At 43.5% G+C, this 16,670-nt stretch overlaps 1 protein-coding gene across 2 annotated transcripts; it reads left to right on the top strand.

Moving 5' to 3' along the window:
* Nucleotides 1-392: 392 nt before the first annotated feature.
* On the top strand, nucleotides 393-16,670 carry ago2 (argonaute RISC catalytic component 2; the record flags this gene model as incomplete). Of its 2 annotated transcripts, none has more annotated exons than XM_083646220.1 (19): nucleotides 393-417; nucleotides 2,415-2,595; nucleotides 2,707-2,827; nucleotides 2,966-3,147; nucleotides 3,493-3,629; nucleotides 3,772-3,906; nucleotides 4,216-4,303; nucleotides 5,385-5,532; nucleotides 5,634-5,753; nucleotides 7,168-7,290; nucleotides 7,444-7,577; nucleotides 7,898-8,082; nucleotides 13,071-13,230; nucleotides 13,410-13,500; nucleotides 14,737-14,931; nucleotides 15,465-15,599; nucleotides 15,681-15,782; nucleotides 16,114-16,313; nucleotides 16,562-16,670. In XM_083646220.1, the coding sequence occupies 19 exons, from the start codon at nucleotides 393-395 to the stop codon at nucleotides 16,668-16,670; spliced, it is 2,571 nt and encodes an 856-aa protein (XP_083502346.1). The 2 variants fall into 2 exon arrangements, with proteins under 2 accessions (XP_083502346.1, XP_083502347.1); XM_083646221.1 differs by lacking the exon at nucleotides 393-417 and adding an exon at nucleotides 1,668-1,707.

The raw sequence follows: 16,670 nt of genomic DNA, 5'->3' as shown, positions 1-16,670 counted from the left end.
ATGCAAACACATGTGCTAAACAGGAGCACTAACCAGAGGCAGTTGTCGAAATCTCGTTTGTACTAGTCTCACGTGGTCCGGTCCGACGGGATTTAAGCGAAGACGGAAGTACAGGGGAGGGAAACCTCTCACGTTGCCTGAATAGTTTCTGTGTTAGCTTTTCTCTCGGCTCCCGTTTTGTGTGTTGGGGGGATGGGGCCGTGCCGAGGGTGAGAAAGCTCTCGTGGTGCAAATATTTACCACTTGACTAACTAAAAATCTTTGTTTCCGAACTGGCATACCCTCGCTCTTTTATATAGAAATACTTTTCGGCCACGTATGTGTTTGGGAGGCATTTGGCAAGAATAAAGTGGAGTATCCGTACGTCCACGGCACACGCTTAAATCGACAAAATGTATTCCTCTACTGCCACTGGAGGTAAGTTGTGCAGCTAGCGTCGGCTAGGTAATGCAACGTTGGCTAGCTAAAACTCAAACGATTGTTCCAACGTTTTAGTGCTTTCCTGTGCATGCAGTACGCAATCGCTGAATAAAGGCTCAGTTCTTTCATTCTGTGTCGATGTTTATTGTAAAACTCAACCAATCCTTTGCATAAGAACATTTCGTCCCAACCAAAGTAGCAGCAGCAGTAACGTTAGTAGTAGAAGCAAGCTTAGCATCCAACAACAACAAGCGCTAGCTAGCTTACAACGGTCCCCGACCTTGTTATTGTTAGCTTTCCAGGATAATTACTTGGTGTGCGGTCGAGTGATTAAGCTTCTTTTTCTGTAACGTTAAGATGAAACAAGTTAACTAATTCGGAGCACTATTTTGCATCTAAGAAGCGGATTGAACATTGAGACACAATGTTTAGCGACCACACCATATAATGCTAACATAATCTCACAACCGATCCTAGCTAACGTTAGCGTTTAGCTAACTTTAATTCAGATGTTTTCTGTCCGTTTTAACCACCATTACAAGTTACAATATGTAATTGCTATAACGTTATGATCGTATTATGGCAATGAACATTACCAAATTACTGATAATTGTACACACGGATGTTAAAAACTCCGAGGATGAAATTGGCTAACGTTAATTTGAATTACGAGTTACGTGACTATCAACCTGGGGTGGTTGAAAATGATAGCTAGACCCATAAGGTTAACTATTTCTAAAAGTTCTTGTCCCCTTCGTTATACTGAGACTAGCGTCATTGAGCACATATTCTAATTTTCATTCAAATTAAATTATAGCGAGGGGTTGTTCTTTTTATGTTACAGCTGAATGCAACTATTTCTTAACCTATCTGTAATACGAATGATTTGTAGCACATGCTAATTAATATCCAGGAGAATGGGTGGCTTCAGGAGGGATAGATTGGCAGGTTGTTGGACTGCTTGTGTGTGTGTATTGATAAGAGAATTGAAAAGTCGCCCTTACTTGTGAACGATAGTGTTTGGTGCAGATAAGAGAGCAAAACGAAGAAAGTATTTGCTCTGGAAATGGTTTGAACAGCACTTTGCGCTCTCCTTCCTGGATGCTAGACGAAGAACTTGTTAAGACATAAGACTAACCTGTTGAAAGTGTGTTTTTAACCTCTATGTAAATCTCAAGTGTCTGTCAAGCCCAGTGGAATGTATGAGAAAGCATAACATGTAATTTGTGTCTTCTTTAGCTACTGAGATGCAAGAGGGACCCCATTCCTCTGGGTCAATAGGCTCTGGTAAGCTTTTTTCCATATTTGGGCTTGTGCTGGTCCCTGTATTGGTCCCAGTGTCTGAGTCTGACAACACAAGGCCTTTTCTTCTTCCTTCAAGCATCACAGTGTGCATTAATCTAAGCCCTACAATTTATCCTCCTGACTGAACAATGCATTTGTCCACTCTTTGTCATAATAACTGAGATTCTATATAAGACTACGTCACAGTAGATCATCAATTTCCTCTAAATGCGTCCCATTTTAAGCGTTAAATGGTTGCATACATTTATACACCAAAGGGCATTCAATAATGTATTCGATAATATTACTAGGTTACAGTTTTATGGGTGTTATTCCATTTGAGTGAACAGCGCTGTTGGGCAAAGATAAGGTGCCAAAGGGAGTGTGCTCTGACAGTCGCACCGTTGCAGATATGAGGCTCCTTGGTTCAACATGATCAACCAAAGATGAAACAATTATACATCTTCTGACTCACTAGAAAAGCACAAAGCATGGTTGGAACACATACATAAGAAATATTTCAGTGTAACTGATACACCATACAGTTATGCTTTGGAATAGAATATGACGTAGGATTTGGCTTGGGTGGAAAACTCTTAATGGATTTGTAATGGGCGCTTGCCTAAGATGTTGAAATGTCAAGGTGCCTATCTAATGTGATTGTTAACATGTTATTTGTCTCTTTCCTACCCTTGACCCCTCTGACGTAGACCCGCCATCTCCCCCCGTGCCAGAATATGTGTTCAAGCCGCCATCACGGCCAGACTTTGGCACCATGGGCAGGACAATCAAGCTGCAGGCCAACTTCTTTGAGATGGAAATCCCCAAACTGGAGGTGTACCATTACGACATCGACATCAAGCCTGAGAAATGCCCCAGAAGGGTCAATCGGTATGCATGGGTGTATTGATCACAAAGCAGCCCTGTTTAGATCAGTGGCTTTCCACTGCTTATGGTGTCCCAGTCAGTGTGGTGATTGGCTCGTTTCATGTGGTTTCTCAGTGAAATCGTGGAGCACATGGTCCAGCACTTTAAAACACAGATCTTCGGGGATCGAAAGCCAGTGTATGACGGGAGGAAGAATCTCTACACAGCCATGCCCTTGCCCATAGGAAGAGACAAGGTATGTTTTGGGGAAATTGCTTAATCTATGTTTATACACGTGAGCCATTAAAAGTAGCTAAAATTGGTCTTCAGGACAATATCACAGCATTCCCCCTATGCTGTTCTATCTATCTATCCTATCCCATCCACTGCACAGGTGGAGCTTGAGGTGACCATTCCTGGTGAAGGCAAGGACCGCAGCTTCAAAGTGGCCATCAAGTGGGTGTCCTGCGTTAGTCTGCAAGCTCTGCATGAGGCACTGGCAGGACGGCTACCCAACATCCCCTTTGAGACCATCCAAGCCTTGGACGTGGTCATGAGACATTTGCCCTCTATGAGGTCAGTCTTTCATTGTTGACCATTGATGTGTGGGGGTGATTTTTTTTAAGTTGTGGTTCATGACGTGTGTGTTGGAGTGTATCTTTTAGTTCGCAATTGAATGATGGTACTAGCCATACTTATCCACATGGATCCCTACCGAAGGCATCAGTTCTATCCTGACACCTATCACAGGTGTGATTTACTCGAGGGATAACTATGCACATGTCAAAGCCTGCTGACCATCTCAGTCTCTGTCTCTCCAGTTTTTCCCAAACTGCCTCTCCTTTAAGCTGTCCAGTGGCCACCTTCTTTTGCTAAAAACATGTTAATCAGGTTTTTATTGTCGGCCGTTTTCTGTTACAGGTACACCCCTGTGGGTCGCTCTTTCTTCACTCCCTCAGAAGGATGTTCCAACCCCCTGGGTGGGGGCAGGGAGGTGTGGTTTGGCTTCCACCAGTCTGTCAGGCCTTCCCTCTGGAAAATGATGCTCAACATCGATGGTAGGTTCAATATTGTGTGTGTGTGTACCGCTTGCATGCGGGGAAGCGGTTTCATTGAAACTGAATTGCCCTTCTGGGATAAATAAAGTTGTCTGAATCTGAATCTAAATCTGAATCTCATTACCGTGTTTTTGTTTTGCAGTTTCTGCCACTGCATTCTACAAAGCCCAGCCTGTAATTGAGTTCATGTGCGAGGTCTTGGATTTCAAAAGTATTGAAGAACAACAGAAGCCCTTAACTGACTCTCAGAGAGTGAAATTTACAAAGGAAATCAAAGGTAATCATTGTTAATTTGTTAGCTACAAAGTGGCCAATGGCGTCTTTGCTTGTCATTTAGATTTTTAAAGTTGTTTGTTAATTTGTTTCTTTATTTGTTAAGCTGAGAAGTATTGACAAGCCTTTTGGGGTTTTACCTGCTCACCTGTATTTAGTTTCTTCTTTCTATACTTTTTATGGTTTAATTTATTTGGAAATAAATAAAATGAGCCAAATCTTTTGGCACATGCCCATGTACAAAAACTTGAAGCAGATTTTTTAAAGTCAAACTTGGTCATCCTGTATTGTGACCCCCCTCTTGCCCATCCAGGTTTGAAGGTGGAAATCACCCACTGTGGGCAGATGAAGAGGAAGTACAGAGTGTGCAACGTGACCAGAAGACCAGCCAGCCACCAGACGTAAGAACATGGGTGGCAGAGCTCCATCTACAGACTGATTTCAGTCGGATGTTAATAATCTGTTCTCCCATGATCTAAATGTTAATAACGTGAAAAAGGCAGAACTCGGCTGCTAGCACAGTGCAGTGCCCGGATCATTTACAGCGCAACACAGCAGAGTTATCTTGCCAAATACATCCACGTTTCTTGTGCAAATCTTCAAAAAAGGCAGCGGTTGCAAACATTAATTGATTGCTTTTGCGAGGCTGATTTGTGGTGAGGCACACTCAACAGAAAAGAGCCACGCGATGTTTGTAAAATATACTTCAGCGAATGTAACGTTTATTTGACTGTTAATTCAAGCCAAGTAACATTAAAGGTAAACTTCCATTATACAGAATAATGTACTCAACCACCTCATCTTTCATCTGACCAATAGCCTACCTGTCCTGTAAATGTTTTAACCGACGTTTGCAGTCCAACATACTGATAGGAGGGAATATCTTTCCACAACGTTAATGCCATCTGCGTATCATTGTATTCTTTCATTGAAGAATCATACAAGTGACGATACTGTCTAACTGTTCCGCCAGACTTTTAATCTATACCCTATTTGCTATGAGCTAAGCTACTAGTCACTATATACATGATATATACTTGTATATTATATACAGGGCAAAGTCACTTTTAGTCACTATAAGTATTTAGTGACTTTGCACTTGGTAAATGGACTGCATTTATATAGCGTTTTTAACCAAACGCGCTTTACAATGTGCCTACATTCACCCATTCACACACCGAAGGCGGCAAGCTGCCACGCAGGGTGCTGGCACAGCCATCGGGAGCAATTTGGGGTTCAGTGTCTTGCCCAAGGACACTTCGACATGCGGACTGGAGGAGCCGGGGATCGAACCACCAACCTTCTGATTAGTGGATGACCCGCTCTACCTCCTGAGCCACAGCCACCCATTGCTCTTGTAAACATGACTGAAGATGACTATTATAGTCTTTTGAAGATGGGTTTTGTCTACAATATTCTTCAGTGAGTCGGGGAGCTGCTGCGTTTTCCCCCTCTTATTTTTCTGCTGTATGCTCTCCTCAGGTTCCCCCTGCAACAAGAGAATGGCCAAACTATTGAATGCACAGTAGCACAGTACTTCAAAGACAAGTACAAGCTGATCCTGCGGTACCCCCACCTCCCATGCCTCCAGGTGGGACAGGAGCAGAAGCACACCTACCTGCCTCTAGAGGTACGCAGCCATCAACCTCTTGACACGTATTTACTTGAGTTAGAGACGTGATTCGGGGAGCCACCAGAGGTGCTGACATGTTTTGTTTCTCGTCGGTCTAGGTGTGTAACATAGTGGCAGGCCAGCGCTGCATCAAGAAGCTGACAGACAATCAGACCTCCACTATGATCCGTGCCACAGCCAGATCGGCACCCGACCGTCAGGATGAGATCAGTAAATTGGTGAGTCTGTCTGAAATTATTTTGTTACACTTGAGAGATATTTACTACTGAATCAGGGCTGTTTATTAGGTGGTGGCACTGGTGCTAGTCAGCTAAAACACTTACTTTATTAGGTGGTAGCATTGGTGCTAGTCACCTAAAACACTTACTTTATTAGGTGGTAGCACTGGTGCTAGTAAGCTGAAACTTTCAGTAGCACAAAGACAAATTTAGTAGCACACACTGTTAAATATATGCTTTTTCTGGGCACAGAATAATTTTTAATAGCATATGCTAGCAAAACTGTAGCAATGTACAGCCCTGTGAATGTAAAGCCCTAGTTATACTTTGCGGGTCCGCCTCTTGCCGTGTGACATAAATTTCATCATCAGAGGGTGTGCACATACGCTCTCTGCAGACAACCGCATAACTCACATTTTTTGTGACCGTGCAGACATGTCCGCACGGTCTGTAAAACCCGCTGTACATTAAACTACACTTCTGCTCAAGCACTCATCACTCTCTCCTCCTTTTAACAGCATTCTCACTAATCCCACAGTGGTTTACCTGCTTTTGAGCAGTCACACAGACCTAGGTCTACAGTTGTGTTCATTTGCATTGTTTATTTCAGCTGCCAAATTGATCTTATGTTTCATTCTGGGTTCCTTTTTTAAAAAGGTCTTAAAAACAGTTCAACTTGATGAAATCTTGGCATCCTGATTAGGGATGGGCATCGAATTTCGAATTTTCGAATAATCGTTGTTATTATCAAGGTCGACTTTTATTATTGAAATTCGAAATTCGAAATTCGAAAAAAAAAAAAAAAAATGGAGTGAAATGTTGCATTGTCTCCCCTGATTCTAAGTATAGTCAAATCGCTTGGTTTGAGCAAGTAAAACAATTTTTATAAGCATTTTAAGCAAGGTTTATGGAAAAATGAATGGCGGATGAAATCCCATGAAGAGGGAGAGGGGGTGGCTTTGGCACCCCTTTGGCACTCAGACCTGAGCCTACTAAATATTTAATGAACCACTCATGATTGTCAAAACTGTTTTTTATTTTCGAAAATGTCAATGTCATGTAACATGTTCTTTACTTCAGTGGTGCAATGCTTGTTTGAGCTAAAAATCCACAGCAGAAGCTTTTTATATTAATTAATAAAGCCGTAGACTTAGAATCAGGGGAGACAATGCAACATTTCACTAAAAAAAAAAAAAAAATTTTTTTTTTTTTTTTTACATTTTTTTTTTTTTTTTCGAATTTCGAATTAAATTCGAATTTGGCCAGCGAATTTCGAATAGTGTTTTTGCTAGAAATGCCCATCCCTAATCCTGATTAAGTGGCAGGTTGACCTTACAAACAATGATTTCCCCTGACATGCACTCCTAATGTGATTTTGATTTCTTACGGCTTCGACTTTTGTTGTATTTTCCAGATGAGAAGTGCCAACTTTAACACTGACCCGTATGTTCGGGAGTTCGGAGTCATGGTGAGGGACGAGATGACAGAAGTGAACGGCCGTGTCCTGCAGGCACCTTCCATCCTGTACGGAGGCAGGGTATGTTGATCCCCAGAGCTTGGAGGGCTCGATGGTGGCTTGCAGACAAAGACGCATTTACTCCACAACGTATTCCATTGGCTGTTCTAAGGTTTATATCAACGTGACTTCATGCTACTTGAGCCTTAAGCGTGCTGTTCTCACCGTTTGCAGAACAAAGCAATAGCCACACCAATCCAGGGGGTATGGGACATGAGGAACAAGCAGTTCCACACCGGCATCGAGATCAAAGTGTGGGCCATCGCTTGCTTTGCCCCACAGAGACAGTGCACCGAACTCCTGCTCAAGTAAGTGTGATTATTGACATTTAAACAGTGTCTTAATTAAAAATGTTTGATACATTTATATAAATAGGAGAAATTTAGAATTCCTATCATGGAACTTTTCCTGGCAAATACACAATTCAAGTATTTTGAGTTACTTGACTTATTCCTGATTTTGCTTGTGAAGTTTGCCCATCGCGTCACCAATTCATCCTCTGTTCATTCAGAATTCAAATGTCGGTTCGAGCATCAGTCTGGGTGTAACCCAAGTTGATGAACCCCACTGTGTAATTTTAGAACTTTGAATATGCAATTTCCAACTTTGGTGTATTTGTGTGTCTCAGAGCCTTCACAGACCAGCTGAGGAAGATCTCGCGGGATGCGGGGATGCCCATCCAGGGTCAGCCTTGCTTCTGTAAGTACGCCCAGGGAGCCGACAGCGTGGAGCCCATGTTCAAGCACCTCAAGTACACCTACCAGGGTCTCCAGCTGGTGGTGGTAATCCTGCCGGGGAAGACGCCTGTCTATGGTGAGGAACCCAACTTACACTTTGTTCTAGTTCTCCTGTCGTTTAGTGGGGAATGAGGTAGTCCCTTATTGCTGCAGGGACTAGGGTTTAACAAATTGGTAGCCCACTACCACTCCTCACACCAAAAAAAACGTTCACACCCATCAAACGAACCGGACCTGGGGTCAGTTTGGGGACAAGTCTGCTTGAAAACGGTACCGGGGCCCCAGTGTAAAGGCACCCTGAGGCTCCAGACTTTTACTTATGTACTTGAGTTAGTATGACATGCTTATAGAGTAGACACCATTAAACTTGTCAATACTCTGTGTATCTCGTAGGCAGCGTTTATTCACAACCCTAAATTCTACACTTGACAATGCAGTCACAGGCCAAGGAGTAGCAAGACATACTACATCGTTAGTTTTCCTGGTTGAGAATGATTAGTCTCTTGGGCGGTTTCTAGTCTTGCAGCTCGCTAGTCTGCACACGTTTGCAATTATGCTGTAGATGCTTTGCTCTTTTTTTTTGGGTGGTTGATGTTGGTGGTTAGTCTGTTGCTGATAATGAGATCAAGATTGAAGACTTCTGTGGTCTGTTATTATCAACGACTGAAACTGGTGCTTCGAGGGTTGAAAGTGGCATGTGTGAGTTAGACAAACTAAGCAGTGACAATGGCTTTTAATATGTTGATATTAGGGATGGGCATTTTAAGCAATTTAAATACTCGAGTACTCTCCTTCTATTATGAACGAGTGCTCGAGTATTCACGCGGGGGGCGCGGGCTGTGTGATTACTATGGTAATGACTGAGCAGGGGTAATCTGCTGTGTATCGGGCTGTTCACACATAACGTTTGCATTTTTGCATGGAAAAGGCGCTACCTGGAGCATTTTTGTCAGGAGAGGGACTGACTGTGATATTAGGTGACGCTAAGCTAACATCTAAAGCCTACCTTTAGACAGTATCTCCGATGGTTGGATTAGCGCTTTGGAGCAGACCAGTTGTGAAACAAGCGAAGGCATTTGATTTCCAATACATGTCCATTGTTGCTGAATAGTGATCACCATGATGCGATTGACTCCCAAAAAGTGATTCTTTCTCCACATTTCTTGTGACTAACGTTATGGGAAACGACAGTGTAGTCAGTAAACTAGTGCAATGTTTTGAATGAGTTTTATCAGGCGTGCGCTATGAAGAAGTGTGCTTCTCATTCGGAAGAATATCTCCAGCCACCATTTTCGGGAAGAGCTGGAAATTTCCCGTTGAAACTTTCAAAATAATGTTACTTAAACAAAAGTAAATAGCTTATTGATGCACGTTGGAGGAGAAAAGGTATTTCAATGAATGAAGCAGCATCCTTGTATCAAAATACTTGTGATGTTATATGGCGTGAAACTGTGCCTGTAACGCATTACTCAAAATAAATAAGGTTACAATAAGCGTTTTATTTTGAAAGCAACAAAGCGGATGACGTACTTGTACATTCTGGCTGACTTAACGCCCGGCCATGCAGTTGCTGCTGGTTGCTGCCAGATCCACATGACGATGCGTGCGTAGATCTTCTACCATTTTTAAAGGGGTGGGGAGTGGGGCGAGTACCCGAACAGCAGAAACGTTACTCGAATACTGACGTTATGAACGAGTGCTCGAGTACCCGAGTACTTGCGCCCATCCCTAGTTGATATCGGGTTGTTAAAATATTACAGATACATTGATGACATTTTCTGTATTTTTCAAGGTAATCTGGAGGAGGTCAATGAATTTGTTAATTCTCTAAATGGGTTTAAAAATAATCTCCGGTTCACTTGTGAATGGAGCAAGGAAAAGGTTCATTTTCTTGACATGTGGGTGACAATGAATAATGGGGAACTGTCTACCACCCTATATTGCAAAGAAACAGATAGAAACACTTTACCTTTAGCAACTAGTGCACATCCCACCCCACTAAAAAAGGGCTTGCCTAAAAGCCAGTTCTATAGACTGAGGAGAATATGTCAGACCACACAATATTATGTTGAAAAAGCAACAGATATGAAATCTAAATTTCTTGCACGGCGTTACCCCAAAGACTGGGTTGAACAGGCATATAACTCTGCCCTAGAGAAATCCCGTTCTGACCTATTAAACAAGGTTAAAAAAAAAGTCAAATTTTCAAGCATCCGCCCCTATTTGTCTATAAACAGGGACGCAATCTAAGAGACCATCTTGTCCATGCAAACTTCTCAAAAAAAGCTCCACACGGCCAGGTTCAATCCCTCTTAAAGGGCATGGTGCAGGTTGGAGACCACATTGCATAATATGTGGAAGGGGTATATAGCAATGGGATTTGGGGGGATTTTTTTTTTTTCAATCACACATAGCTGCGTTTAGACTAGTTTTTGTAACCAGCAGGGGGCACTGGTCCATTTCATGGAACTACCTTTTGTGATGTCACAGGGATGCAAAATAGTCACCTTTAGGTGACAGTCACATTTTTCAGCCCAAAATATGAGGATTTCTGAGTGGTTTTATGTCTGCCCTGGTATCTGTCACCTTTTTTCACTCTCCATGACTTTGCATCCCTGTGTCAGCCCCAGCAGAACATTCTCCTCTTGTGATGTCACTCCTGTTGTTATGTCACACGCCCATTTATAAAATGCCACCTTTTCCTCCATATTTATACCCTGGGGGCCTGTGTGTGTGGGGGGGGGGGGGGGTCTTTGTCTCTTTGGAGTGTTTTCACTGTAATCATGAGCCCAAAATGTCAATTCAGATTTTTTTTTAACCTGCACCATGCTCTTTAAGCCCTCTGGAAAATGGTAACTACCGATGTGGTACTTGTGCCCAGTGCAACAACACAATGAAAACAATACACTTTTGTCACCCCCTCAATGGGAAAAAATATTTTATCAGAAGTGTGATAACTTGTGCATCCACCCACATTGTATATATGATACGGTGTCCATGTGGCCTCGCTTATGTTGGAAAAACGATCAGAAAATTAAAACAAAGAATAAGTGAACACAAAAGTGCGATTCGCCGTAAGGATAAGGATTCCCCAGTTGCACTGTATTTTAATAATAGGAAGCATGAGGTGGCCTCCGTCCATTTTTGTGGCATCGAAAAAGTCTTGAGGCCACCTAGCGGCGGAGACCACGATCTGCTACTGAAGAGAAGGGAAGCGTTCTGGATTTTTGCACTTCAGACGCTTTCCCCCGAAGGGACTCAATGATGAGTTGCTGCTAAATATAATGCTGTAACCTAATTTGGCACTAGGCCTATAGCTATGTCTATAAATGTCCACTTGTAGATATTGTGAATATTGTGAGTAGCATACTCAGACCAAATTTGTTTATTCCGACACTGGCCCTACAAATATAATAGGCCATATCCTATAATTCCCAAGCCTGCCATGATTTCGGCAATTCAAACTATATTCCCTTCCACACTGCCCTCCCCTTTTTATTAACCTTTTTAGATCACTTTATAATGTTGACAATACTAGTTTCTTTTTTGCTTGTTGTATTTTTCTATATTTCTATTTTTCTATTTATTTGTATAAATTATGGATGTTTGTTGTAGATTGTTGAGCACTGTTTATCTTAATATTCAAGTGTATTCAATGTCCCCCCCCCCCCCCCCCCTGATTGAGCATTCATTTGCAATTACCTCAGGTGCTCAGCAGGTAATGCCCTCTGCATTCATTGGATGATTGGTTGATGGAGGTACTCCTCACATGTATATATAGAGGGAGATATGTGCCGCCCATCATAACACTTGATGGTCTCATCGACCGAAACGTTTGTTCGTCCAGAAATAGAAAATATTTCTCCAGAGAAGGGAGACGGTGTGCGGGATTTTTCTGTTCTACAATATGTTGATATCTAAATCTCTCCCAGTAATGTTGTGAATTATTGGGTTTGTTCGTGAATTCGAACAGGTTGCACAAACAGCCACTGATGAAGGGGTGCTATTACCAGTATATTGATATCGTGATATGACACTAGATATCATCTTAGATTTCATTTGGACATCTTAATATTGTGTATGATATCGTAGTAGTATTTTAAAGGCTGCATTACAGTAAAGTGATGCAATTTTCTGAAATTACCAGACTGTTCTAGCTGTTCTATTATTTGCCTTTACCCACTTAGTCATTATATCCACATTACTGATGATGATCAAAAATCTCATTGTGTCAATATTTAGTGAAAGCACCAATAGTCAGGGAAGCAAACTCTGTCTGTGTTTTATTTTGCTCGCAGTCTTGTTTTAATTAAAGTGCTTGTTGACTTACAACTGAACGTTTAACCCACTTTGTAGAAAAATACAGAGATATATATCATGTATCGCTATCATGGAGCCTAAAAATACATATCGCCCATCCCTATGAAGGGGATGACATAATGTTCACTTGGTATGACCTTTCTAACTGTGACTGTCAAACATAATTAGCACATGTAGTTTGGTGTTAAAGCTTTGATGTCCCGGTGTGTACTGTTGCAGCTGAGGTGAAGCGTGTTGGGGACACGGTGCTGGGCATGTTAAAGCTTTGATGACCCGGTGTGTGTACTGTTGCAGCTGAGGTGAAGCGTGTTGGGGACACGGTGCTGGGCATGTTAAAGCTTTGATGTCCCGGTGTGTGTACTGTTGCAGCTGAGGTGAAGCGTGTTGGGGACACGGTGCTGGGCATGTTAAAGCTTTGATGACCCGGTGTGTGTACTGTTGCAGCTGAGGTGAAGCGTGTTGGGGACACGGTGCTGGGCATGTTAAAGCTTTGATGTCCCGGTGTGTGTACTGTTGCAGCTGAGGTGAAGCGTGTTGGGGACACGGTGCTGGGCATGTTAAAGCTTTGATGTCCCGGTGTGTGTACTGTTGCAGCTGAGGTGAAGCGTGTTGGGGACACGGTGCTGGGCATGTTAAAGCTTTGATGTCCCGGTGTGTGTACTGTTGCAGCTGAGGTGAAGCGTGTTGGGGACACGGTGCTGGGCATGTTAAAGCTTTGATGTCCCGGTGTGTGTACTGTTGCAGCTGAGGTGAAGCGTGTTGGGGACACGGTGCTGGGCATGGCCACGCAGTGTGTGCAGGTGAAGAACGTGCAGAAGACCACACCTCAGACCCTCTCCAACCTCTGTCTGAAGATCAACGTCAAGCTGGGCGGCGTCAACAACATCCTCCTCCCGCAGGGCAGGTTAGTGAGGCCCCTACTAAACACTGACTGAAATCCTGACGATAAATGTTTGGACTCGAAGCCTGTATGTTCAATGTTTAACCCTTAGCATTTCTTCTCCCAAATTGTAAGAACATAGCATCTACTTCTGCTGAATCTGAATCTCACCTGTACCCCTGAACTCTGCATCCTTGTTCCAGGCCTCTAGTGTTCCAGCAGCCAGTCATCTTCCTTGGTGCCGATGTGACTCATCCACCTGCAGGAGATGGGAAGAAACCCTCCATCGCCGCTGTAAGTAACATCATCCCATACAGAGGACCAACAGGTTCATCTTTAGATGTTGGTGCATCGCTGTAAGTAACATCATCCCATACAGAGGACCAACGGGTTCATCTTTAGATGTTGGTGCATCGCTGTAAGTAACATCATCCCATACAGAGGACCAACGGGTTCATCTTTAGATGTTGGTGCATCGCTGTAAGTAACATCATCCCATACAGAGGACCAACGGGTTCATCTTTAGATGTTGGTGCATCGCTGTAAGTAACATCATCCCATACAGAGGACCAACGGGTTCATCTTTAGATGTTGGTGCATCGCTGTAAGTAACATCATCCCATACAGAGGACCAACGGGTTCATCTTTAGATGTTGGTGCATCGCTGTAAGTAACATCATCCCATACAGAGGACCAACGGGTTCATCTTTAGATGTTGGTGCATCGCTGTAAGTAACATCATCCCATACAGAGGACCAACGGGTTCATCTTTAGATGTTGGTGCATCGCTGTAAGCAAGATGGCCGACAATCACCACCTGTTAGGCGCACACAAATCCCTTTGGACAGACATTAAGCGACACAAAGGCTCTTTACGTTTTTGTGTCCACACTTTAATTTATAGCATTGTTTAATAATGCGTCCTCAGTTATTCCTTCCAACTGGTCCACAACCACCACGTTTCTTTTAGCTACGAAATGACTCTAAATTACCAGCGGAAGAGAACACGGAAGTGTTGCGTGTATATAGCCTATTTACACGGACAAATTGGATTTTCTCAGGAACCGTGTAACTGAGCAGGAAATTTCACCATTGAAATCAGCTTGACTTGTACATGTTAGTAGTTGGCTAGGGTTTGAGAGATCATTCTTGTTACGTGAGGTGCAAAGATAGGCTATCGCCAACACTATCTTAGCTGCTATACTCTTTGGTCACAGCCTCGGCCGATGCGCACACACCACAATTCCACACAAGTCTTGCAAAAAACTTTGGCAAAAATGCTCATAAGCAGCTTAAATGTGGGGGAAATGGAAAAATCGGCATAGTCACTTAGACCCTGCCTGTGCCCATGCTCAGCGCCTTGGGATAACTCTTCTTATGATTTGGCGTTATATAAATATAAAATTGAAATTGAAAATTGCTCTTTGCCCATGTGCAGATTCAGATTGATAGGCCAGGTCGTCATGGAGATAAATGGATGGTGACAGACTCGTTCTATAGTTGGATTGGAACTAAATAATTTCCTCTCCAGGTGGTTGGCAGCATGGACGCCCATCCCAGCCGCTACTGCGCTACAGTGCGGGTCCAGCAGCACCGCCAGGACATCATCCAGGACCTGGCCACCATGGTGAGGGAGCTGCTCATCCAGTTCTACAAGTCCACCCGCTTCAAGCCCACCCGCATCATCTACTACCGCGATGGCATCTCTGAGGGCCAGTTCAACCAGGTGAGACACATGCATAGCCCTCTCATACATACCAGAGTAGAAGGGTGGACAAGGGGAAGTCGATCTTGATCAAGATTGGGGTTGAGAGCTGGGTCAAGCTGGCGATTTCGCGTAAGCGTAAAACCAGTTTTAGTGTGTGAAAGTGAGAAGGGGTTTGTAGCTTTTAAAGAGAAAGCAGCATTGTAGTGTTGTCATAGAATTGTTTACATGCCAAGAAAATGTTAATATGGCCTAGGAGGTGCAATGTGTGAATTTCCTATATATTTGTATGAAATGTGGGTTAGATGTTTAGGGTGTAGAGAAGAAAATGGGGAAAGAGGGCTACGGCGTTCTGTCGAGTGTAGGCTTTCTCAGAAGGTGCTCATTGGATCCATAGGGTTGAAGATTCAGTAGAAAGAACAAAGGAAGTCCAAGGCAACTCTTCAAGAATATTTTAAAAAGCCTTTAATAAAATATGGCTTCCACCGACATGTTTCGGCCAAACTGGCCTTTCTCAAGGTGATCAAATTTGTCGTTTTCCTTGTGAGCCCCAGGTTCTCCAACACGAGCTGTTGGCGATCCGCGAGGCCTGCATCAAGCTGGAGAAGGACTACCAGCCTGGCATCACCTTCGTGGTCGTGCAGAAGAGACACCACACCAGACTGTTCTGCATGGACAGGAATGAGCGGGTCAGTACTGTTAAATTTCAAATTAACATTTTATTGGCAATTTGTTTGCGACGTCTTAACATTTTGGTGGGATTTCTGCAGGTTGGCAAGAGTGGCAACATTCCTGCAGGCACCACAGTGGACACCAAAATCACTCACCCATCCGAGTTTGATTTCTACCTTTGCAGTCATGCTGGTATACAGGTAAAAAAAAATGCATTGATCTCCATCTGTCATCCACCCAGCACAACTGACATCTCATCGGATTGGATTTTGACAAAACGAGGGGGTAATAGGCATCTCACTACTGCGTTCCAGCAACTTCACAATGACACACTCTCCAATTACAGGTCAAAACATTAAATATTATATTATTATTATAACCAGTCAGTCAAGTACATTTCAAGAGCGAGAGTTACACAAACACGCAACCACAACGTGGCATATTTGGTTAGCCGTACTATGTGTTGCTGATGCTTACTGTTGCCTTGTTCGCACTGAAGCAACACTTGTCCTCCATAACCTCTCCTTTCAGGGCACAAGCAGGCCGTCTCACTACCATGTGCTCTGGGACGACAACCACTTCACTTCAGACGAGCTGCAGGTCCTCACCTACCAGCTGTGCCACACCTACGTGCGCTGCACCCGCTCCGTCTCCATCCCAGCACCAGCCTACTACGCCCACTTGGTGGCTTTCCGCGCCCGGTATCACTTGGTGGACAAAGAGCACGACAGGTAAGAAGGAGCCAGACTGACGTGTGTCTGGCCTACCGCAAAGCAAGAAGAAGACCCCATTGTCCACAAGTTAATCATAATATTATTAATAATATTAATAATACAAATAATAATAAGCAGATGCTTCCCGTTGCTTTTAACGAGGAAAGGACGCTGGCGCTGAGAAAAAGGCGCTATGTTGACGCACAGCCTTACTCTTCTCTAATGGTATTGTTCATTTTATGTTTATTTTTCGTTTTCCGTTTCAGTGCTGAGGGCAGCCACACATCAGGCCAGAGCAATGGGCGTGACCAGCAGGCCTTGGCCAAGGCCGTTCAGATCCACCAGGACACCCTACGCACCATGTACTTTGCCTGA

This window comes from Poromitra crassiceps (assembly GCF_964638095.1).
Source record: "Poromitra crassiceps genome assembly, chromosome: 11".
NCBI lineage: Eukaryota > Metazoa > Chordata > Actinopteri > Beryciformes > Melamphaidae > Poromitra > Poromitra crassiceps.
Note: the sequence above shows the minus strand (reverse complement) of the source record. Positions and strands in the feature narration are given on the sequence as shown.